Raw genomic sequence first — 26855 nt, forward strand, 5'->3', positions numbered from 1 at the left:
CAAACGGTGCGATTATGCTCAAGTAATCAAGCAGAATAAGATAAACAGAAATCCTTGTGCGAGGAAAACTAATTGCACTTTGGTACAGAAGTACAGATGTAAAGAGCGATCTTAATACTTGTCAAAACTACAGCCGGTTTGTGTGTGATTTTCTCTTGTATTTACAGTAAGCAAATATGGCTATCACCTTGCATGCTGCCCACGGCACCACTGAGTGATCTTTATTTTATTAAATGCACCAGTAAGCAGCCAGCAAAACAAGGCTTATGGGTTACTGATAACCACTGAAGCTCTAATGAGAACTCCTTCGTTTTGTGGCCTGAGAAAGACTTGAAAAAAGTTTCTGGAAAATCCCGATTTAGATCACACTTTTAAATAAATTTTAACCCCTGTGCCACCCCAGAAGAAATACATTTTCTTCCTGCAGCAGGCTTCTATAGCTGCTCAGATGTTTTTAACAGCACTAGGTGCACTGCAAGCTCTGCATTCTGTCAGCTGCAACTCAAGCTGATTTTTTCTGACAAGGACGCTGGATGGTTTTTGTGCAGCCTAATATAGTCTCTGAACAACCTAAGGGTGATTTTCTACATCTGAAAACCAGGAAAATTCTACAGGGCTTCTCAATTACTGGCCTATATTCGGTATTCATAAAGCCAGCGTCTAAATGGAAATACTGAACATTTAGAAAAGGTAACTGACTTCAAAACGGCAGCTGTGAGAAAATCCCCAAACATTAAACCCCTTAATTAAAATAAGGCAAGTATTTTTTCAGGCATTTATTTATTTTTTTGAAGGAAGTTTCTTAAAATTGAAATACTTCAAAAAGCATAATTTTTATGGGCACTAATTAAATTCCCGACAATATTAGAAAAGCGTTTTTATAGTTTTAAACCTTCTATCTCTGCCTCCTGTTCAGTGAATTAGAAGAATTATTTGTTAGGCTTTTGAGTACAAAATCTAATATATAATAATATTCAGGAACAGCAGGTCTAACACAGGGTTGCTTATATACAGTATCCTAGAAATTTTATTTAGGGATCATCTATATAATTATTTTGTTATTTTGTGGCTTTTCAAACATTTAAATTTGCAGGTAGCTTAATAAAACTATTAAGGAGGATTCATTAAATAATGCAATAATGTAATCAAACTTCTTCTGAGTAATGTCAAAATCTTTCATCATCTGCAGTAAATAAATACCTTAAAATATGTTCTTAAGCAAAAAGAATACAAAAAGTTAAAAACATTAGAAATATCTCTTTTCAGAGTGTCAAATTAAGGTTGTGCAAATCTCAAAAGCTATGTATATTGGCACATAATTTTTACTAAATAGCACCAAAAATGACTTAGCATACATTTTTATAGGAAACCAGGAAATAAATGCTAAAACACACATTGTCTTAAAGGATCTTTTCAGGACTGAGAAAAGGAGTATTAAATTGACAGAATTATGTTAGCATAAACAAAGGCTGTATCACGATTATACAGTTGGAAAAATAATTAGGCAAATTATTCCAGCTTTTGTTCACAGTTTCTTTTTCATTCACCTTTTTTCAGATAATGAAATGTGCACTACTTTCACAGTCAGAAAGATTTTTCTCTGATTTATTAATTACAGCTTGCATACACACAGTGGTGTCTCAACACCATCTTTGCTTGTTTTCTGTATACTCTGTACATTCTGCTGTGGAAAACACTGCCACTGTCATATGTTTACAGCAGGTCTCGGATAAGCAGTTTACTTTCAGCTAAAGGTTTCCATGGAACTACAGTAGTATCACAATAATAAGAGCTGTAATTTATGCACACTCTGAGCACTGCTCCGGATTAGCTAAAACTGTTATTCACTGCTTTGGCTGTGCATAACTCCTAATATAATTTTAAAAATTGAAATAGTTCTGCTGCAACAGCTAACAAAAATCTTTGGGAAACTAAATGCAAGATTAAGCACCATTACACATTTTGAAGATAAAACACTTGAGAGGCTACATGACTTTTTACCAAAATCAGTTTCATATTTTACATGCCACATGTACCCACATTCATATCTTTAAATGAGCAAGTGCTGTACCCCATAGCTGAAGAAATAGAACATTATTTTTTAGATAAAGTTTATCTAGCACATAATTTAGCAGTTTATTCACCTTACTATAATATATGTTTTCCCGTGTTCTCAATTTAAAACTTGGCAGATCAAAAGTATTGATTTCATGACAAGTTCAGCTCGCTGGTCAGATGATTGCCAAGGCTCCCCTGCATGTGAATTCCCCAAAGCCTGCCTGTTGAGATGTACATCTGATTGAGCCATGCCTCAGTAATGCGGCTTGACAACATGCAAGGAGTTGCCATGTTTCCTTTGCAGCCTTAATGCACTTTGCTGAAAATTTTCCTAACTCAAGACTGGTTAGGCAAGGGGAAGCATTTAGGAGGTATATTCCAAAATGAAATCAAACGCTGCTTTATAGCAGATACCCAACTGGAGGGTGAGCTGCTAAGTGCCCTAGAAACACTCAGGGCAGACTTTTTGCATTGCTAAAGGCAGAACTTACCGTGGTAATCCTTGTACAATGGATTGGTTTCTCTCTCAGAGCCGATAAATGATTCAAGACCAACTACCACATCTGACAAGTTTGTTACACGTTCCATAATTGCTTTATTCTGTAAGACATGGAAACAAAATACACATCCTATGTGATGAAAAAGGTAATTAATGTTCATAGAGTAAGCCTTGGTCTTCTCAATGACAAACTGTGGGGGGAAAATAGGCCATCAATACTTAGAAATTATGTTAGAAGGCTTTTTTCTTAAAAAAAGAAAGACTTAAAATATCTGTCTAAAGAAAACATACATTTGACAAGGATAAACCACAAAAGGGCTAACTTAGCACTAAATTAATATTTCCCTTCATCTTCATAACAAGCATTTGCTCACATCAGCGATACTTACAAGCCATGTGATAAGCTTATCTCTCATTGATTTCTCCTTTGAGTCTGATGCCCAGTTTTTGTTTGGGTTCTGAAAACCTTGGGTTTTAATACACTTAGGCATATCATGTCTAATATTTTGAGCAAGCAGAACCCCCACAATTACTCATTGTGGCTATCAGATAAACATGGAAAACTCAAGTAATTTCTTAGCATTTTCCTCTCTAAAAGTTTCTCTCTACACAACATACAAATCTAAAGCTTCAAGCAGCAGTACCATTTCTCAATATATGTGTGATTTTTAAGTGATGCCTTAAGTCTTGTGCTACAGTGTACTGTCATATGCCTTAAATAAGCTGTTTTCCACATGGTTTTCTTTACTTAATTTTACATAGCAGAAAGTGACATTCAAAGGTCACAACAGATCTTCAGAGGTAAGTCAGAAAAAATGTTCTTAAATGCTTTGATGATGTCAGTATTTAATGAGAAAAAAAAGAAACACATCTGTGGTAAAAAGCAAAATATTTCTTTAAGATAAGAAATAGTTATCTTAAAGGTATTTGGACAGCTGGTATTAAACTCATGTTCTTGGTGGTTGTAGATGCTACATTCATCAAACCTTCAGGGGTATCAAGACTAATCACCTCAAAATACCCATTCTAATTATAAGGAATTAGCTCTGTAGCCCCATGTTATACTTTCATATTTTCTATTAATTTTAAAGTATTTTGCACATTTTGAACTTCTTTCATAAACTATATGACTGATGCTTATTCTGAAAGGTCAATAAATACTGGTAAACTATTTCATAATAACAATTTATCAATTAGGAGCAGAGAAACAAAAACATCTCCAGAGATATTAGAATAGTCCATGCATTGTACTGACATTCAGGTTTATTAAAATGGTGATCAATATCCCCAACTGCTTTCATGAACCCACATTTCAATAACCATTATTTTCTAGCCACAGAGAAGCTTACAAAGCAGACACGAAAGATGAAAATTTCCTGGTCCTGTCAAGGAATAAACTGAATTCTGTTTTGTGACCAGTACATGAAGTTGTGGCCTGCACAGCCCAATTTGCTCAGGTTACCAGGCCTAAATCCACTGATCCCATGGTACCTTTACACCCCCTCCCTTCCCCACCTTATGGGCCAGATGGCATCAAATCCTGGGGAGGGGTCTCTTTTCAGAGCCACTACTTGTGCACAGGCCAAGAGCATCCATCCCCATGGAATCAGGGAACCTTCACTTTACCTACAAAGTCCAATGATGGATAATGATAAAGTAGTGTTATACTACAGAATTTCCTTTCTGAGGAATAACAGAAGTGATGTGAGGTAAAAGAACACTGCCTACACACCAATCCCTAGACTTTGCTCTTATATCTGCCCCTGAAATAGTAAAGCTGACTTGCAAATCACTTCCTCTTCTAGGAAGAGAGAGACAATGTATTATATTTTAATGGAATCTTTTGGTCACATTATTCTATGGGGGTAATCACATAAAGGCAGCATAAATATAAATCTGAAGTAGACAGTGACCTCTATAAATCCACAGACCAGAAATTACCATCTTTTGCCAGTTCTTGAGGAGGCTGCTGCATGCTATTTGTATAAGTAAGAAATACAAAACTTTCATATAAATAAATAAACACTGATGATTCCTGGAAACAAAGCTAAACAAACTCTTGATACAGAAAAAATATCCTATCATTTGAAAAAAACATTTGCTGCCCACTAATGTTTTTGCTTGCCAGTTTTGATAACAATGGGTTACAAAAACTGTGGAAAGAAAGATGCTCAACCATCAGCAACATATCCTCATCACTGACAGTCCTGCAAATCATAAGAATAGAATCTTTCCTATTTGGTTTTAATTCTGGAAAGATTCAAGTGAGAGACAACATTTCAATATTTGCCTGATGATACATACTTTAACATGTTGCTTTCAGCTCTTCCTTTGAAAGGATTTGTTTTCTGAAATAGTACTCTCTTTGCCCATGTTGATTTTGTTTTTGTTTTTAAAGTGTCAAAATATTCCCCTGGCTTAATGCAGTGTATCTCGGGAAATATTTTGCACAGTGAATTGCCACACCAAACAGACATTTGCTTATGTGGCATTGTTGCCATAGATCTGTATCTATCATGTATTTTCTAGTTTGCAGTGTTCAGCACATTAATGTCCAATCAAAGCTGACGTCAGCACACAGATAGTTGTGATGTATGGCATACTGACATAAACACACAAATCATGTTGCCCCATCTGGGCTTGAAAATTTAACAGAGCTCCAGATCTTCCTCCAGCCCCATACAAATCTACCTCCTGCTTCTGGCATAAACTTGGCAGCTCTGGAGGTGAGCCAGGACATGGTTAGGAGGGAAGCCAGGAATGGTGAGATTCAGGGAAAGATTTTGTTGGCAGCTAGAAGAGGTATTGTTTTAAATTATACTAAAAATGGAAAAAAACCCCCAAAACCAATCCAGTCTTGGAAAGTTTTCAGTCTTGCTAGATGTACTGCAGTTTTTCTAAATTAGTTAGTTCAGCCAAAATATAATTATTCTAACAACATGGTAGCAATCCTGTTGTGCAGGCTGGGCTGGGCATCCATTCTATATCTTACCTTTGTAACTGTTTTTTTTTGTGCTACTGCTTTAGACAGACATTTTAAGTGCAAACTTGCAATATTTGGGTTCAACCAAAGTGTACTTTCAAACATGTCAAGAAAATCCATGTAGTGAGCTGGCTATGGAAATGGGAACTGTACATGTTTAACCTGCTTTGGGGAAGGGCAATTATGGAAGAAGATTCCTTTGTCTTACTAATTCAATTCCAGAAGGTACATACCTTTGAGTAATTATCTGTGCATTTTTAAAAATATTTATTTACAAAAAAAGCAGTTTAAAATGTATCATGTTCTGTGTTTGAGTATGAAGCATGGTACTCTACCAACACAAATTCATGCACAGCCTGTATGCTCAAACTGACATACTGAAATCAATATTGTATGTTTCTACTGGATTGAGTTCTTAATGTACCACAATTTTATCATTACTACTATTAATCAAATCAATCTTGGTTCATCTGGATTCTGTATTAGGAAAAAAATCTGTCTTTTCTACTCTGCTCTAATTTCTAGTTCTCCTCTGATTTCCTGTTAAAATTTTACTAACACCCAGAGATACGCCCTCTCACTTTGTCAGTTTTTAAAAAATTAAAAACCTCACAAAATTTATGTAATAAAAATATTTAAATTCTCAGTCCTTGCACTGCATAAGTAAAAAAAAAGCCAGAGAATGGAAATTTTTCTCAGGACAGGTTCAACTTTTGTACATAGTACATATAAACAATCTCAAAATGTAACAGGAAAATAAGACACTCATGTTAAAGATCTACAATGAGATACAATTACCACCTATATAATAAATACCTGAATCACATGGACTTTTTGCACATATTTGCATCCGTATTCTGATCAGTACATTACTATAATTTTAATATGGACTTACTGCATTGAAAATAAGGTATTTTAAGCCCATGTCTCTTTTCAAAGAGACATTAGGCCTATATTTTCGTAGAGGGTTACTTCTGTATCTTTACATTCTGGTAATATAATCCCATCACTGGTTTTATTTTAAAACCTTTAATTAAGAATGAACACCTTGAATCCTACTTGAGTTTCATCCCCTAAAACATTACTTACAAATATTGTTTGTATTGGGACAAAACCCAGTTTAAACAGCAAGCTGCATACATTTCGTATGACAGCAGAGTATTCAAAGAGGAGTTCAGATACTCCTCCCACATCTAGGTAAAATTGTATTTAGAGGCAACAATCTCTGTCATTACCAACAGGTGAATCCAGAAATCCTGACACTTCATTTGAAAGGTCTCAATAATAAACACCAAGCAAGTTCATGCAAAGTAATATGAATCTTATGAACTTAGACCAAATTTTTGTGTGTGAATTTTCAAGAAAAGCTCAAAAATTGGTTGTATTTTCAAAAAAATTCTTTTATGGTCATAAAGCTGAAGTAAGCTTAGCACCATAATGGAGAGAGCCACACCGGACTAAAATGAAACAGTGGTTGGATATTCCATAAATGAAATAGTTCTTGATATTTTTGAGAGATTATCACACAATTATGTGGTAATGACTTCATAATCCACAAATATTTACCACTTGTCATTACTACTTAATCTCCAAAGGATTTTACACTGGAAACACAAATTATTAAGAAACATGGCTTAAATATTTATCACAATTTGTTAATAATTACTGGTCAAAAAATTGCAGAATTACCCATACATCTTCTTTTGGTAAAAGAAGTTAGGTAATAGGCCCTTATACTGGTTTTATAGAGAGATACAGTTTATGTACTTTTTGATTATTCACAAATCCCCAAAATAAATTATTAACAACTGCTCTGCCAAAAAGTGTTATTCCATAATTAATAAAGACTGTAAACTATAAAATTCAATACATCTTCTAACTCCAAACTGATTAGCACTGTTTACAGTGTTTGCACACAGCAAATCTACTAATTGAATGTTGAATTTTGGCTCTAAAATGAATGTACACTCAGGCCACTGGAATGCAAGACAACCAACAGTACATTAACAAATTTTGGTGTGCAGAAATCTGTACCAATCTCACAAGAAAACGGAACACAAGTGCGATGTCTTTGCTGGAAGACAGATACCCTAGAAATAGAGGATTTGCTACAAACTACAATGCCTTCAGTCATGAGAAAACCACACTTGGGGATTCTGACTGATTAAGCATCTTCTTTTACCTCTGAAGAACCTTACTGACTATATTAGAACTTAGGTATAACTATCCATCTGTATGGCTGAAGCCAGAGAAGCACTGATTTTGGTTGACTTGTTTAGAGGTACAACATTAGCTAATTACATTAACTAATTTAAAGCACTAAATAATACCTTTGAAAAATTTTATACAAGTTGCAGAAGCAAAGAGAGGACATGTAGTGAAGACAAGAGCAGGCAATTAGATGCAAGATCCTCGTAAAAATGGGAAGAGAGTAACAAAGCATCTGTTGGTCAATATGTTACACAACATATTAATTCCAGATTTTGGTTGCTCTCTTAAAGGTTGCTCTTAATAACATTTGTCCTGATAGTTGCCTCTGCTGTGGGAACTCTGCAGTGTTTTTGCATATTACCATAAAATGTCAGACGAAGGTGGATGGCACTGTATACAATTAATTTTGATAAATTTTCAGGCAGAATAATGAGCCAGGAAATAAAAACTAGATATCACACACTGAAAAAACCAAATCTTTGGATCTTCACTGAAGATGGACTTGCGTGTTACTTGAGCTATGAAAGCATCTAGGGCCAGCAGACCTTGGCACCTTACAAAATAAGATATCTGTTTTGCCATTGAAGGGAAGACCTAAGTGAAATGAGGGAAATAAGGGAAGGCCAACAGTGAAATGAGAGGTTACTAAACAGAGATAAATTAAGCAAGTCAATAACAGTCACTGCTGCAGCCTAAAAAAAAAATGAACCAAGTCTAGTAGTTTAAATCAAATGTTCCATCTGTTGATCTCCAAGTGCCTCACAAAAGACAGGCAAGTGCTGCATTCCTCATTTACAAGTCAGTAACAAGCACAAAGGTGTCATGTGAGCTGTCCAAAGCCAAAAGCCAGTCAACAGTGAGCTGGGATCCCAACTCAGCCTTTCATTGTAGCTCTGTCTGCCCCCCTCCATTTGAGGCTTGGTTTAGGAGGCTGCATCCATGGGTTTGGGGTATCAGCAAAATACTTGGTGGTATCATGAAGATGGTGTGGGAGTGAAAGCCCAGAAAGCTGGGTGCTGAAAATCCTGTTATTATCTGGCTGAAAGAGGTGATAGATGTACAGTGTGTTACAGGGTGACACTTTTTGAGCTGAATCCTGTCCAGTGCTTTTCTCTTCTCTACCCTTAGCATTCGGTGGCTGAAAGCTGCAGGTGACTATGAATGGTTCTGGGGTGTGGGGCTCTTGTACAAGTCCTACTGCACTGAGTAGATGAAATCAATCTGATTGAGCCCTTCTCCAGTGAAGGGTGAGTGGCTGGGAAGAAATCAGTACAAGATCCGGGCTAAGATGAGCCCAGCACCTTCCCTGAACATTATCTGGTTTTCACCAATGAGACTGTTTCACTGTTATAAAAGCATATAGAGAGAAATCTGTAGGTCATTATTTATCTTTAGTCATTGAAGAAATGAGCTGACCATTTGAGCAGATTCCTCTAGAAAAATGAACACAGAAAATATGCCATGCTACGAGTTGGTCATAGAGCAGTAAAAACCAGAGATGTAAAAGCAGTCTGAAGAGGGAGTCATATTAAAAAAGAGCCATAAAAAACCTGCTGAAATTACATATTTGAGACCAACTGGCTTAACTAAAATTCTGTGACTCCACTGGGAATCATTCGTTATAAGAAAAAGGTTCAGGAGTTCCCTTTGTTGCCATTTTGCCTGAAAAAAATGTCACTGCAGTTTGCTTACCAATTTAGAAAGGCTAACACTCACTGCAACTTTAGCTCTTTAAACAGTGAATCACATTTTATTCCCAGGTGACCAAAAAGAACCTGCACTATTATTTCAATTAATAGTACACAAGTATCAGAAGGAACATCTAACTGATGTTGATAATCGAGTGGCAAGATTCTGAATTTTAAAATCATTTAAAAAACTAATCCCTTATCCAGTCTAAAATTATAGGCTGTCATCAGGAGCAGGCTGGCAAAGCTGGGTCCAGATGGGAAACTGGCTGGGCAATAAGAAGAGGTAGGGTGGAAATGATGGGTAGGCTGGAAACGATGGGAACCTAAGGAAAGACATGACTGCTCCCTCTGCTGGCAAGGTCCTCCCCTGCTTTAATTTTTAACTAATGAGTAGGCATTTCTTTAATTATTTAGGATCTAGCCAATAAATAATGCAGAATGCTCCTTCCTCAGTCTGTTGCTGTGTGTTTGCACATTTTTGAACTTATGGTGCCCTATTTCACTAGAATAATTTGCCATAGAATTAAGGCTCAGATAGATGTCTAATGGAGAGTTACTGGCTTTATATTTTAATTCTTCATAAAATGAAAAGCAAGATTAAGCTATTTAACCTTCAAAAGATTATATTTTACAATGTATACTAATTTCATATTTAATTTACACATTTCATAATATTACGACAAATTGCTTGTCATATCTTACTCTAACAAGAACTCCTTTATGTCGCAGTAAAATACCATAAAATTAAATATTCTGCAATACAAACATACTAAATGACACATCCTACCAAAAATGTATCCTTCTTCCATGCGAAAAATTCATGACCAATGAATTCAGTGATAATGTTTGTATTGAAACTTAATTAAAAGATGAAGATAAGCCATTCATTACTTGATTTGTGATATAAATTAATAGCTGCAGTAAGAACATTTAGAAAAAATCTGTTCTAAGATTTTGGCCTACAACCAGAAGCTCCCAGAACAGGAGGGATCAGCTTTTTTTGCCCACTGTTCTCATCTGAATCCTGGCTGAAAAGCTACTCCAGCTCCCAGCTTTCCAGAAGGCTCCATCCCAGGAATCCTCGCCTGCCATTTGGTTTGCTGATTTTAATCTCACAGGACTTTCTTACAGTGGCTCCACTATGCTGAACTGGCACTTGCTCCTAGAAGTGAGTTATTATTAAACTTGTAGGTCAATTGTGGCACTAACAACTCTTTGGAAGCTTTCAGCCACGGTGTACAGTTTGCTGGTCTAATTAAATATTAATTCTAAGTGTTACATTCTGTGGCTAAGAGCTTTTATTTTCCATCATCAGTCTGGAAGAGAAAGAGGTTACAAGGCTAATTTAATCTTTTTTTTTTTTTTTTCCCCTAGCATTAAAGCTTAACTACACAGGCACAAAAACATCATTAAAGATGCAGTATTCCTTTTTATTATGATTACATTCTAATTAATAGAGAATGTCTAAACAAAAAGCGGTAGAATTGGATTCTGAAACTTCAGGATTTTTAAACAACACTGAAAGTTCCCATCAAAATGTTTCTAAGCACACATTGCATAGAAGTTCAATATTTGGTTCTGTGAAAATCATTTAAGATGGAAAATACATATGCAAGGATTTAAATGTAAAATAGTTTTACACAAAATTATTGTTCTTTGTTCTGAAACAGAACAGATAAACCCTATAGTTAATGCTAGAGTCACAGGGCTTTCTTTTTTTTCCCACTCAAGAACCTGGACTTCTACTTAAGCAAAAAAAATACTGCTTTGGAAAAACTATGTTACCTTCCATTTTCTGAAATAATTACTTGCTTAAAGCAATAAATACTTTGTCCTGTATTATTTAAAGTCACTCTTCTAATCTTTACTTATCAGTGTCCAAATGGGCTCAATACATGAGCCTGTTCCCTTCTGCTTCCATAACAGTTGTGTCCATGTCTGGACACTGGGCATTATATTAACTACTTAGTCCAGTAGCCAAAAGATTCCATATGCTTGAACAGATGACTATCTCCATACTGTGATGGGATATTTAACTGTTTAGGTCTAAGCTGTAGTTAAAAGATTTGGTTCTAAATCTTACCTAATTTTCATAGGTGTATTTTCAATTTACATGCACAAAATGCAAAATAAAATCACAATGTTGCACGTATTCGTGCACTTCTCCAGTTTAACATACGCTTTTTGGGAAAGCAATATTTTTTTAGTAAAGAGAGATGGTGAGGATGTGTATATAGTGTCCTAAAAAGTAAAATTTATTAAAACGACAAGGCTGTTCTAGGCACGCAACTTTAACATACAGTGATTGTTCATCATAATACAGTTAATTTGGTTAACAGATAACTAATATGTGGGTACAAAAAATGCTGCAGATGTATATTGTATTTGTTTTTGAAATGGGTAGTTATTACCAAATCAGAAGCGATAGTGCTAGAACACAGCCTGTTGAAAACCAAAACCTGATTCTATGAAACCATGAAATACTTCTATTTCTTCTACAGCTTGATTAGCAAATACATCAACAATAAGAGAAATAAAAAAAAATACTGTTTCCCAATTTAAATTTTGAATAGGATACTTCCCTGAGCTTCCTACTCAATCAGAATTTTAAAGATACTTTTATGAATGTCTAAAACCCAAAATACTCAAATCCTAAAACCACGTGGGTAACCCAAAATACCTGTCATAAACTTACGACTCTTGATATTTATTTGTACAGTTGTTAAACTCTATTTCTCACATACAACACAAAGCAACACACAACATTAAAAAGCAAGTAAAAACCCCCAATATAGAAAAATACTATGACCATTTAATCTTTGTGGTTTCTATCTTGCAGAAAAATTTGAAAGCTTCCTTAACCATGATATAGAAAACACATGACACTGTATCTCAATACAAATCTGCATGCAGCAGCCATCTCATCAAACACATTTGGAGGTTATTCAACTTCAGACCAGTGAACTCTCAGAAGTTAGAGCTCTAAGGTAGGCAATCACTCTTAGTTCTTATCATAGGAATAAAGATTTCAAGCTGTGAGAAATTCACCAGCTATAGGAGTTCACATCTTATAATCCTATATTAGCAATGGATTCTAAAGCACTCCATTGCCTGACTTTGAGTTTAGCTGCTAAATCACTCAGTGTGAACACAAAAGGCTTTGGATGTGAAAAGGTTTGTTTCTGAATTTTTCTACACTGAAATGTACAGTAACCTATGCGCTTCAGTGAACTCCAAACATCAAAACATTAATATTGTAGGAAATCAATTTTTTAACATATTGGATGAATTAATAAAAATACCTTGCTAAACAGAACTTCAGACTCTGAGGACAGGTTCTGTAAGAAGACTTATTCATACTGACTTTTCATTAGTCAATTAATTTCCCTTGGTACATGCTGACTAATATGGTTTTTAGTCCTTACCAGTAATACCAGCTTTGAGTTCAAAATAAAGGATGGCTTTAACAAGTGCTATGCTTTCCCCACTGAAAATAATAATCTACTCAAAAAAATACCATTTAAGTGATACAAAATTGGGAAGAACAGGAATAGAATTAAAAACATTATTTAGTATTTTGAAGGAAAGATGTTCTTGGATTTACCAATGATTTCTAGTAAAAAAAAAAAATACAATGGGAAAATATTTTAAATTCTTATTTAGGGCTTTCCCAGTATAGACCAGCAACATTAAAGTCCTTTCAGTCACACAATTGCACAATAATTCCTTCTCTAAATTTAGGTATTAAAATGCACAGATTATCAACACACAGAAAAAGAATCCTCACTTGCTTTCGTAATATTCCTTAAACCTGGAAATTGTAACAACAAATGAAATGCCTCTTCAATCTGCCCTCCTTGATCAATGCTAGATTTTAAAAATGGAAGTAATTTTCCCTTTTCAAATGTACCATATGATTTCTTAGGCACAATGCATTTTCAAGAAGCAGTAGGAAGACTTGAAAAATAACCTTCCATCAACTGTTTTAATCACACTTGTAAGTAGCTCAATATTTATTATCTGACAGACAGTGTAAGATAAGAGTATGTTCAATCGGTAGAAAATATCAATCAAGTAAAACTTGTCACACATCACCGGAATAAAATTCATAATTGGATAACTTTTTTGTGTCATTTTCTTGAAACCCTCTTCCAGAATAATGTATTCCTATTTTTGTGGTTGAGAAAAGAGAATTTTCTTTCTTCTTCATGCATTGTTTGCCCTAGAAGTTTCATCAATAAAACCCAAAAAATCTGTGCTTAGTGGACTACAATTTCTTTCAATTACTCTGAAAAAACTCCACGCATAAACAGAAGTTTTTTGCAAGCTTGTGTCTTTTACTAAAATACAGCCTTAGAGAACATCATGAACTGTCCCACCAAGCTGGATGAATGAGCATTATCTTTGGATAAATGCAATTCCAAGTTATTAAATCCAAGACAATGAATTGCTGGAATAATGAAAGAGCCACATTGGTGCATGTGTATCACAGAGGGGAAAACATCAAGAACAAAATCAGTGTTTAATGCTCTGTAATCACTGAAGAGTCAACCCAGACACGAGGATGTAGGAAAAGTAAACGAACAATAATAGCATTACTGTATTATGTTACTGTAATAAGGTAAAGTGACTGTTTAGAGACAGATTAAGGAGGCAGCATGAGAAAAATTACAAACCAGAATACAGAAAATATGAAATAGGAAGGATCATTTTAATGTCTCACGAGCCAAGAACAAAGATAATATATGAAAAGTAAAGGCAAAATTAAACTTTGTGAAAAAGAAAGAAACCAGGTAGATTTAATTTGTGAACTCCCTGTCACAGTACAACATGCAAATTATTTGGCAAAATACATAAAAGAAAACAATTTCAAAAAAAATATATACATACATATATAAATATGCATTATCCATATACTTTATATAAATCCAGAAGTAGTCTGTGTTGAAAAGACATTGCCCCTGTCAAAAATCAGTACTACCAATTGTTTTATTTCTCCTTCATTGGAGTAACTGAAGTACTGGAGACTGACAGAGACAAGGTAAGTTATGTCACTACTAAAAATCTAGTTTTTCATGACAAAGCAGGTAAAGATGGAACTATTTTTATGTATATGTCATCCAGACAAAACTTTGATTAAATGTGATTTTGAACTTATATGTCCTTCATAGAAATTATACATGTGAAGAATTTACTTGGAGACCACCCGATTAATTTAGTTAGGGGCCAAACTACAGCCTAGGAAATACAGGTACAGTAGTTCAGGGAAAAAATGAGGAATTTACGACATCTTCAGAAAAACAGTGTGAATTCTCAATGCCTTCAGTGCACTGACTTGAAGATTCAACAGAGGAAGTATATGCTAGAACTGACTGATCAAATCAAATACGTACACACTTGGAAAAACATATCCCTCTCTCTCACTCTGTTGGAAAGAAGAGACATTTTCTTTACTTTCTGAATGCAGCAAGACCCCTCAGCAACAGAATGGTGAGTAGCTGTGCTGTGAGAATGTGAGCAGCTGCTGTTATTATAAGGAAGGTCCGTCTGCGGCGCGAGCCGGAGCGAGCACATGTTCGGCTGTCCTCTCATCTCGCCAGCCTCACCAATTAAGCAGTGCCAGGGAGGCTGGACACATGCTCCCAGGGGCTCTTTAACAGGCTTCTTGGAGAGTGCAACAACTACACAGCAGGGCTCTGGGAACTCAGTAATGTAGGCTAGGAGGAACCCTCAGCAGCTTTGCTCCTCCTAATGACAGCGTTGTTTAAAGAAGGATACATGAAGTTTCACAATTTAAAAGAAAAAAAAAAAAGTAATGTCCTTGTTTGTTTAAGACAGCTAAGCAAAGATTTTGTACATAATGATTCTTTTTTTTAAATTCAGACTATTCTAGCACTTACTGTTAAAATTAAAAACTCAGTTATTTAAAAAATGAGGCATAATTTCAATCCTAACTCCCTGGGAATTGATTTATATGGAATTTATAAATACAAACCAAAAATCAACTTCCCATATAAGTTTGAAACAAACAAAAATCTTTGTCCTTCAGTGTCTTTCTTAGAGACACTTCTGCACTTCTCTAAAATATGAATGTACATTTTACTGGCATGATATATAAAGAAGACTACAATGGAAAGGGTTGTATGTCCCAATTATGGACAGGCAATTCCAGTGTGTAAGAAGTAGGATGATAGTTTTACATGCACAAATTCCATTTCTTGCATTACATTTAACTGTCCCTCTTTCTGAAGGCAGACTGCCACCTAATATTTAAAAATAATAAGTAAGGAGATGGAGGTATGTACTGCAAGAGAAATATTCACACACTTTTGACTACAATGGTAAAACTAGAACATCAACCTTCATTATTTTCGAAGCAGTAATCACATTGGTATCTAAATGAATAACATTTGCAGGTATTCAAAGACCTTTAACAAAATTCAATACATGTGAGTCATGTACCTACCTAAGCCAGGATTTAATCTATTGATAAACTCACCTACTATGAAAACACTTTGCATAATATGCGGTTTTATCCAGTACTTTTTTTACTATAATCAAATCAAATATCTAAAATTATAGGTTCTCTATTCACTGAGAATAATAATTTTGCTTTTGTAAGTTACATTACCACTCGCAGAACAGAAGACTATCTACATTTTTCCTTTTGTTAAAAAAGTTTATTTTCAGAAGATACATTTAAGTCTCCATATATTATCAGGAAGAATGCTGTTAATTGCTTCTCATTTTGCTGTTGGGAAAGCAACTCTGATGCCATAACTGGATTGCTCCTGGTCCCAATACAAGAGGATATTAGAATTACAGAGCAAACCTGTACCTTTCAGTTCCTGGCTTTAAAACCAAGATCAGGTATCATCATAATGAGCATGAGACAGATAAAGACAGTGGGCTGAAAAGCCTTGTATTGATAGTCCAAAAAGCATTTTGAAGGCACTGGAAAAGTGCATAGAGACGTTGCAAAAAAATAAGTGGAAAAGAGATTACTATAGGTATTTTCTTTGCTTTTCTACAGTTTCTGGAATTCTGATAGTCTTTCAAAAAAGGAGTTAAGACCCTTGGTAAAACTGTTCCTAAAAATAATTTTATACTTAGGTCTTTGTAGATTTTGCAGCACAACTCTCCCACAAAAGAATAAAGCGTAACAGATAGTCATGTTTTAAGTTCACCCTTTGAACAAAAAGACTTTAAAAAATGTCCAAAATTGCATTTTTTTCCCTACCATAAGCTTTAAACTTTTGCTAAGTGATGTGTCAGCTCTGAAATCCAGAAAAAGCAGCATTCCTACCTGGATAAGGTGAGCGGGCACTGTGATGATGCAGGCTGACAAAGATTTCCTGAGCAGGCCACGGAGAACATACAGAAATTTTGTAAGGCTATGAGTATCTTCAGGAGTATCACTGCAACAAATGTCATCACCCCACAATATGGAACCCAGACTCTGAATTCCTATCCTCAAAACATTCCTTTGTTTTTTCTATTGGAAAAAAAAAAAGAAGTCATTTGTTATTTCTTAAATGCTAGGAGGAATACCGTTTCTAGAATGCATATCCATAATCGTTGTGTATTTTATGTAATCCCAGTAATCTCAGTCGATCTTATACAAATTGCAAATGGAATGGCATTTTTTTACTGCTTAGATATCATGCTATGTTGGATAAGCAAGTACAAATGTAATAGACACATGGAAATACAGAGAACTATTAATTTGCATTTTACCAGCTAAATATAAGTATATTCTGACATAAAATCCAGTAACACTAGGACCTTTTATGTCCTTTCTCTCCTCCATCACTGTCTTAAAAAACACGTTAAAGAGTTATTTTCTCCCAGTTCTAAGACAGTCTGCTGGAAGTGCCTGAGAGCAATCAAACACAACTTCTCCCTTTATTTTCACCTTTCTGCTGCATTACTTTCATACCCTGACTACTCTGACTGTTTGCTTTTTCTGCTCCTTCTGAGTGAACAAGGTCAGTGCCTTACCTCACCAACACGTGGGCCTGTCACTGTCTTAGAAGTCTCCAAGTATCATCTACATTGCTTTCAACTCCATCCCACTAACGAAGGAAGTTTTACCCACAGCTGCGGAAAAACAGAGTCTGATGGGGACATCAGCAAACTGTCTCTTAAGGACCACACCTTGACATGAGAGCTTCTGGTCTGCTTTAGATACCTACTGGGTACTGGAATCTATGCTGTCCTGACAGACAAAATCCTGAGCAGTCCCATGTGTTACCTACTTAAAGCCAGTTTGCTGCCCTGCAGGAGGCTGGCAGAGGAGCATCCAACAGAGGCAGTGGCTAAGATAAAGCTCCTCTTCTGAAGGGACAGATTATGAAGCCAGAGTTGTAACTTGTTCATGCAAAGTAAAATGTTATCTCCCATAATGACAACTCTCATTTCTGCTTATTTGATGTGACCTTTCCTGGTGATCTTTGGAAAGGATTTTATATATATTTGCTATCAACAGCTGAGAGAAAGACAATGAACTCCCTTATTGAAAGACTTCCTGCACAACGTGATGAAAGAAACATTTCTAGAGTTCAGGGTTCATACTTAAAGATCAGCTTTCTTTATTGATACACAGACACACATATATAAATACTAATTTTGATAAGTAAAATCTTGCAGGTACTTTTCACTACAGACAAGTGTTTTGATAAACTGTAGATATTAATTTCCAACAGCTAGAATAAACAGCAACTATCAAGCACAAAACACTCCACAGCTGCTCTGGAAATCCAGAGGAAAGGTTTTGACAAGACAAGAGGCTACTCTTCCAAATGCTTCCTTACCCATATTGGGTAGACAGAGCCTGGGTTGTGAGACACAGTCAGTACCACATGGCTCTGCATTTATCCAGTTGTGAGTCTTACACAGGCAGCTGATCTGCCAATTCACTTCCAGTCTCTGGGAAAGCAATCTCTGTTTCAGCTCTGGCAGATTCTTTAGTCTCGGGGTTTGCAGGCTTTTAGGCTTCAGTTATGAAAAGTTAACTGTTTACACTGCTGTATGCAGATCATGACAACAGAACAGGATAATACAACACAATCTGACTTCTCCGTAGGGTATTCCCTAGGCTCAGATGTTCAGTTTTTAAAAGAATAGCAAAAATAGAAGTTTTAGTCTAATATTCTTCAATTACTTCAGATCAGAGCAGATTCAGGCAGTTCATGATGTGCATTTAAGCAACAGAAAAAAACCAGGCATTTAAGAAAACTATTTTATTCAGACATCATGGATATTGACCAGGCACAGAAAGTGTTACAGTGTTTCAAAATTTCAGCACAAACACACATAAAACTTACAGAAACTTTTTAAATGAGAAAAACATTTTTTTCTTATGAGGAGCATCCATAAGAACAACACACAGAGGAAAAAAATGTTCTCTTACTGCACAGAGGATGACAGATGCTTAGTTCACAACATCAAATCATAAGAGTAGTAAAAGATAAAGCTATTCAAACACCAGATAATGTCAGATGTATTTATTTTGGCCAGTAATGGAACTTCTACCAGTATAATTCTGTCAGGCCCACACAGCCCTGACAGTTTATTCTGAAACTGGAATATAAGAAAAGCAGAAGTCTAACATTCTCCCACAACAAGCCTGCCGTAAAGAGTAGGATAACATTTTTTTTAGATATACCACTAGATCTTTTATATTCACATTAGTGTGGAAGCTTGGATTTATTTTCTAATTTCTTTTCACTTTTTTCATGTAATTTTCAACAATTACCCTGAAAGCCCCTCAACTTGAGCTCCAAAGTATACAAAAGAAATGTTAAGGAAATAGTTGCCTATTAAAACTCTGATGTCAAACATGAAAACCCCAAAATACTCTGAAACAAAGAGGTACCATTCTGTGTAACTTAATGCCATGATCAGTGTATAAAGGATTCAACCTTAATGATCAGCAGCAAAGAGTTACTGGGAGGTTTTAGAAAGGATGTAAACCTGATGCTTGTATTTGCAGCTTATAGGTAATTCAAACTCTGATTTTCCAAATAGACCTTAGCAAAGGTATTCCAGTCAGTGTGAAGAAATAGGTATTGCTTTGGTCAACTTCGACCAAACTTTTCTGTATCCTCATACCTCAAACAGGAATTATTGTCCTAAGGTCCACAAAGCCATACAGGACAGTCAAAAAAATATTAACCTACAATGGCCACCTGCAGATGGTTCTATAAAACTAATGTTAACTAACCATACTAGGTCCCAGAGACGCCTGACCATCTTATCAAAGGTCTACTAAACCTCTAATGGTTGTTTACACTAATTTTCCTAATTGTGTCATCTCTCAGCTGGGGTAAGTCGCATTCAGCTCACTTTTCTTCACACCCCTCTTCCAATAAAAGAGTAAATCTAAGTATCATTGGCATATTGTTGTGAAAGTAGCCAAAAATATCTGAAAGTTTTACCAGTCAGGTAAAGGATTATTTGGGGGTGGGGGGCATACATGCACAAACTTCTCAGAAGCTTGTATGATTTTATATGGCAATTATACACAGGTCCAGAAGAATACAGGCTGCTCCTTACTCTACAATCTTCATACCTTCCTACTTAAACAGCATTTCTGAGGGCTCAGTAAATAGAAGAGGATATGAAAGAGCAGAGAATTGCTCAGAAATTTGGCAGATAAAAGATCCAAGGTGTGTTCTGGGCCACTACTACATTCAAGTCTGGACATATGTTTAAGAAGGCTTTTAAATGTACAAAATTGAGTGTACAAAGAAAGATGATGCATAGGGAAAAGTGGAATATTAAAAGAAAGTAATAGAAACCACTCCAGGAAATCATATGCATTACCTCCCTTGAAACAGAAAGAACTACGTAGGGCTAATGGCTTTCTAGGTCAATAAACTGGCCTGAAAAATGACTTTTCTAACTTTTAAAGCTTCACCTTAGAAACTTATATGTATTATTTAGCCCACATATATTTTTACATTCATCTCAGTAAAAGTCCTGGTTTTTGTTTTATTGACACTAGTAAGACATTTGGAAATGCTCAACAAAAAGTAGAGAAAATAATGATCAGTGATGTTTAATTTTTCCCTACTTGCAAGCAAAAACCCCCAAATGCTGGCTCTGAACAACATTCATTTTCTTATACATATATAAAGAGAAATAAGCACTAACAGTCTAATGTCTTCGGCAGGAGGCTGTCTGCTGGCTGGAGGCTGGCAGGGTGCTTGTTTCACCCAGGGCTCTGAGGCAGGAGGAGCATCCCCGTGCTGCACAGGAGGATGACACACATGCCTGTTGCCATGGCTACCACAGCGCGAGGGACAGGGACCTGGCAGGGACCAATGGCCTTCTCCAGACTGGCACTGCCACCGAAGGAAAGGCAAACCCTCCCAGCCATCTCAGCAGAGACTGAGCGCTGAGCACAAACAACCGACATTTACACACCAGTGCTCTGTGCAGGTAATGTTCCTGAACCTCACTGTTAGACACGAAAACATCCTTTCCAGCATTAGCTCCCCTGCAAAAATGATTCCTAAGATACTGGACTGGTACACAGACTTGTATTAAATAATTTCAGGCTCTCCAGTGTCTATACTAATTGACTTCTACTGCAGGAAAATTTCTATTGTGCAACAATAATTATCTTTCAATTAAGCATCAATATATACAGTTTATTATATTATTTCCATCAACTCCAAAGGACTCCCATGTTACTGAACATGACAAAGAATAACTGATAGGGCACTGCTCAAATTAGAAAATCAGTCAAATCAGATTATGTCCTTACACTTAAAATGTTTCTGATTACCCATATTATGCTTTATGAAGACTACAGAGATCTTTGGAAGGTTGAAAAGCTGTTTTGATTTGTAAACTGAATTCTGAATTACCGTTCTTATTTCTTTACTTCTCTTTCAATGCTCACTAAATAAAGGTACCACCGTTCAATTAATTCAAAAATTCACTCCAGTAAAACAACAATGAAAAAATCTGAAAGTTTAAGGGTAAATGTTTAACCTCAATAATCTTGAACAGATTATTGCCAAAGCAATAATTTGAAAAACAAATATTGCAGGGGAAAATGTGTTTTGCTTAATTACATTATATTTGGCCATCCATTTATTAGCTAATTGCACAGAAAATGCATTTTACTAATGCTGTCTTACATACCTTTCTTGCATGGTCCTGCATATCTGTAACAGGTAAAAACTCAAAAGAACCTTAAAACATGAACAACGCTATTTATTTTGGTTCTTTACTTTAGCAATGCTTAGAAACAATTTGTTCCTTATTAAGGAACAAGGTCCAAGACCTTGTGCCACTCCTGAAAAGCCAGAAAACAGTAGTTACAGGATTAAAGAGGAGTATGAGGGTCTTCAGTACCTGGGGATCAGAGCCATCAAAGCCTTCCTGGGAAATGATCCTCTGAATGGACTGAAGCAGCCTTGCATAACCATTGTTCATATTACTGTTGGTAAGAAGAAATATTTTAGTTACACATTTTCATACTCTCCTATATGTCTCTAACAGATGTATAAAAAATAAATATGAGCAGGTACAGCTTTCACTGCACGTGTCATATAGAAAAGAAGTGTCAGAGAAGGAAAAAAACCCCAAACTCTTTGAATAAAGTTGACATTATAAGCATTTGTGATTGCTTCATATTAACTAGTTCAGTGCTCAGACATTTAGTGAAAGCTAAAATCTCCAGGGATTAAGATAACTTAATTATGTCAGGCTCACTTACATCTAGAAGATTAATGATTTAATGTATCAACTTAAAGTTGAAACCATTACAGCCCAGTACTAATCTTCTGTAGCTGACAAAGATCTACCCAGTTGTTATTCCAAGTATACCTAATCAATGCCCTGATGAACAGAGTTGACTTTCTGTGAAAATTTTCCTCTATTTTCACTGCTTTATTTGCCTGACAGCAAAATTGTGAGGTAGCATTTATTCTATGTATTGTTTAGAAAATGTAATATAACATTCAGAAAAACAAACAAAAGCAAACTGATGGCTAAAAATGGATTTAAGCAGACTTAAAACAAAATGAAAGTTCAGCAAATCATCTTGTCATACTTAGAAGCCCTTTACTTTCAAAGAGCAATTCAGGTGCTCACTTCTAAAAGACACATATTGTTTTCTTAAAGCCCATGGAGCACACTGGCTTGGCTGTCTTGGCTTGATGCAGGTTCCTCACTGCAGCTTATGCCCTTCTATCTTTTCTGGTTTCGACATTTTCTTCCAGTCTCACTAATTACCATCAAGGGTTGAGGATTCAAACCTCTTGCTATACTTCTTGGGAAATATGACAGGTTATTTTGAAAATTTTGCCTCTAAAAATATTGTTGTTTGCTCTATCATTTATATCTGGTCTGGTAAGAGCCCAGGTTGGAGGGCACCTTGAGAGACCACCTGGCCCAAACATTAATGAAATGATTCCCACTACTTTACTAAAAGCCTAGACTGTTATCCAAATGCATTTTACTGATGAATAAACCCAAATAAACTTGCTTTCATCCCTTGGCCCAGGAGAGAATTCAACTTTTCTGAGAAGCATGTAAGAATTGCAATGATCTGTCTTTGGACCATTGCTGCAACTCAAAATTCTACGTTTCCTTTAAGGAAACAGCATCAGCCCAACCCCCGCCCCCAAATATACTTGAGTTATAAACATCTACAATCAAAAATAGTCATGTGGTCCTAATAAATTTGAGTTTTGAAATACTCAGTGTCAAAAACCATTAAGAGATGAACTTTCTCTGATATGAACACAAAGGAGAGTTTCCAAATTAAACTCTATTTATTTTTGTTTCAGATTTAGTACCCTAGAAGGCTACTGTTTAAACTGGTGTACCTTAATAATTGAATACTCTTTATGAAATTCAGAGCTGAAAATTAACTGGCAGTATATAATCTCAACACGATATTTCATATTTCAAAGTCTGCCTTGCTATACAAAAAAAGGAGCACCTCAAACAGGGAAGTTTAACTTGTGAAGTCCATTACTTTCCTAGTGTTTAGTTGCAAAAGGAATGGCTATTAAATATTTTATCTACACTGCCTGGCAGCTGTCAGTTTACAGGGTGAACTTTAGCCCCCACAGTAGCCAAAATTCTCTGTGTCTTTACATTATCACAACAGATAAATTTTTTTGCCAGAGAATATACTGCAATCAAAATATTTGCTCATTTCTGATTCATTACTAACCTGTTTTTAAAAGTTAGTGGATAAAAGAATAAAATAACCAAAGCACTAGCAGGATTAAGGGGTGCCAAAATGAAAACAAACAAATAAAATAGATCTTCAATTAATCTACCAGAGAGAGATTTGCAGCAAAGAAAGAATTAAAAAAAAACGGTAATGCGTGTAGATTTTTTAAAAATGTAAAACTAGGTGCTCTTCTACCTCTTTCTAAAATATTAATGGTTTACTTGAATTTGACCCATCTTACACAAATAAGAACATGAAAAATATTGTAGGAACACTATTTATAAAAACAAGTTGCATTACCCTTCTGGCCATGTTTGTCACAATATTTAAGGAAGGAAATAAGATTTTTCTCATTTTCCAATTTCTAGTCTTTTTTTGGTTTTGTTACTAAACACCATTTGATTTTGATAATGAGTTTAAACAATTCCCTCTTTACTTTTTTTTGTTTAGCACTTTAGTAATGGATAAAGCAGGAGCTGGCAAGAAGGTATCCTGGTTACAACAAAGGCTCTGACTTCTCTGCTGATAGTTTCCAAGCAGTTAACAAAGGTTAGGTTATCAAGGGTATGACAAATAGCCTTGTTATGTAAAAGGAGACACCATTAGGCAAGACAGTCAAACCTGTTTTATCTAAATTTATGGGTAAATCTAGACTCTAGATAAATTTATTCTTTTTTCAAAAGCACATACATTCTTCAGGTAAAACTTACAAGTATTACTGAGAAACTACAACTTCATTATTTGGTATCCTTTGATTATCAAACCTTCTTGTTTGGTAACTGCACTGAAGAAGGAGACTAGAAGCAGAGAAAAAGAAAACAAGTGCTGTCTGCAATACACTGAGTCACCAGAGAGGATATTCCTGCCTTCCTGTTAAGTATCAGCTCCAGCAGTGCAGCGACCAGGACATCAGAATATCCTGGCAACAACCACCGGAGAACAGTTGCTGTCAGCCACACACCCCTGTAAACCCGGGCCCAGCATTAGCACCGGGACAGAACTGCCCTTCCCCAATATAAAAATGAGATAAGACAGAGAAGGTTTATGCCTTCTTTTGGCACCAAACACCCAGTCCCATTTACTACTTCCTTTAAGAGAACTGGCTTCACAATCTGTCTTCAATTAAATTTTATCATGGGGAAATGAACTTCTATCCATCTTGAGTGATTATCCAAAGGGAAGTCTGCGGTCTAATTTAGCCATCAGGTGTCAGAACTGCAGAAAGGAGAGCAAATATGGCTATTAAATGTTATACCTACACTGTCTGGCAGGTGCCAGTTTAACAGGGTACCTTTTGCCCCTCCCTCCGTCAAAAAACAGGTACAAACACACATGTGAAAACACAGGAGAGAAAAGGAGGATCGATCCAAACTTTAAGGTGAACAAACAATGTTGATAATCTCCAAAACTCACTTTTAATTGCAAAGTAAAAGGTCACTTTTAATCTAATCATTCGAACAATCACCTTTCTTTCCAAGTCCATAAACAAACCAAGTGCTTGTGTGGATAGCCAGAGAGGGACATATGTACAAATCTATATGATTTCTCAAAAGGGCCAAGAGTTTCTGGCCCATATAAAGTCCCTACATCTCCGATCTTGCAAGAGAAGCTCTGTAATTATCTCAAAAAAGACATTAGCTACAGTTACAGAGACAGTTCACTCACTGAAGAACAGTTGAAATAAAATGGGTTTCTTAATGTGGTGCTAGAGAATTAGAAGCATGAGGATGATCTGGTCCTTTTTATAAATACAAACATATTTTTATGTCACAAAACATTATGACAAAAGGTCTTTCTTATTAAAAGATGCAGCATTGTTTTTCCAAGGATTGTAAAATATATGTTCAGTAGAGTCTTGTTTCTGACAGGAAGCTATATAAGCTGTATAACAAAATGTGGTACATTACTATTCTTGTATATTTTCTGTTATAAATGCATAATCTGTTGTTACATCCTGGGGTGGTGAAAGGAAAAGAGAGCAAAGAATTGTTCTTCTGGCTCCCAACCTCTTCCCAAAGAAAAGGAGGGTGGGGGAAGAGATGTTCCAAACTTCAAGGAGGAGAAATGAAACCTAAGGTCCTCCAAAACTAGTCACCCTCTAACTGAAAAATAAAGGGAAAAGTAAGGCTGGTCAACAAGCTGAATTCTACGTGCATCTAAACAAGTTTTGGATTAAGTACATCCTTTGAGGACCATAAATTACATTAAAAAGCAGCAGGTTTCTATCAGGAAAAGAGAAAAAAGCCTCACCCAAACTGGACACCACTTAGGGAACACCTTGCTCACATCAGTATGTGCGATAATTTAATCAAAAAGGTGCAATTAAAAAAATCCTCGAGCTTCTAAAATCTCTTTACAATGATGAGGCTGTCATTGCTCATGACCTTCATGTGGGATGTGTGTAGTGGGTTAGGTGCACTTTCCATGACGAGTACCTGAGAGAAGGTGCCTCTTCAATGGCTGTAGTTACACGACTAGAACAATTTATTTCAGCCTGAGCTTAAACCATGCTGTGCTCTGCAACATTATAAATATTTAGAATGGAACATGTAAGATAAAATAATGTGGAAACATTTAGAGAAGATGGAAAAGGTTTTTTTTTCAGCTAATTCCTAATTTTTTGCAGGTTTGATACTATAAAGAAGCATCATGTCTCAACAATAACACCATTCATTTATGGAAAACTATATACTAGACAAAACTACTAGTTTCTACTTCCTCTTCAGTATTAGTGATCAAAGCAAAACATTCTTGGATTTAAAAAAACCCACAACACACTGTTGCTTTTGGTCTCCACTCCTACACAATTTAAGTGAAAATTTCATTCCAAAATATCTTTACTGATACATATCTTGCAAAGTATACCCTTTAGAAAGTCATGAAATCTTCTGCAAACATCTCATAATATAGAGCCTATTAGTGTAAATTATTTCAATAATGAACTATCCCCTTTTCAAAAAATGCTTCCTTATTTTTGTCAGCTTCCACTGGTAATTTTCTGTCAATCTTCTTTTGATATCTTAAATCAAAAGAAAAACAGTATTTTTAGAGATTTTCTGAACTTCAAGTAATTTTTGTAACTTTTAAAAAATTTCCTTTCAGGCTGTCAGTACTTTTTTGAGGTACCATCAGCTTGATAGAGATTTTTCAATGCTAGACAGGCAATCAGCATTATGTAAACAGGGATTTTTTTGGTTATGGCTCTAACCA

The 26855-nt window shown here is 35.7% G+C and overlaps 1 protein-coding gene across 5 annotated transcripts in view; it reads right to left on the reverse strand.

Moving 5' to 3' along the window:
- ELP4 (elongator acetyltransferase complex subunit 4) overlaps positions 1-26855 on the reverse strand; it is a 136426-nt gene that overhangs the window by 75597 nt on the left and 33974 nt on the right. For 4 of the 5 annotated variants that reach the window (XM_017726367.1, XM_017726368.1, XM_017726370.1 and 1 more), the window contains exons 6-8: positions 21812-21896; positions 16749-16937; positions 2550-2658 (exon numbers count right to left, since the gene is read on the reverse strand). In XM_017726367.1, coding sequence (XP_017581856.1) covers positions 2550-2658; positions 16749-16937; positions 21812-21896 — 383 coding nt within the window. The remainder of the gene's footprint in view (positions 1-2549; positions 2659-16748; positions 16938-21811; positions 21897-26855) is intronic. The other variant, XM_017726371.1, reaches the window with a different exon arrangement.

Source organism: Corvus brachyrhynchos, unplaced genomic scaffold (genome assembly GCF_000691975.1).
Source record: "Corvus brachyrhynchos isolate BGI_N302 unplaced genomic scaffold, ASM69197v1 scaffold281, whole genome shotgun sequence".
NCBI lineage: Eukaryota > Metazoa > Chordata > Aves > Passeriformes > Corvidae > Corvus > Corvus brachyrhynchos.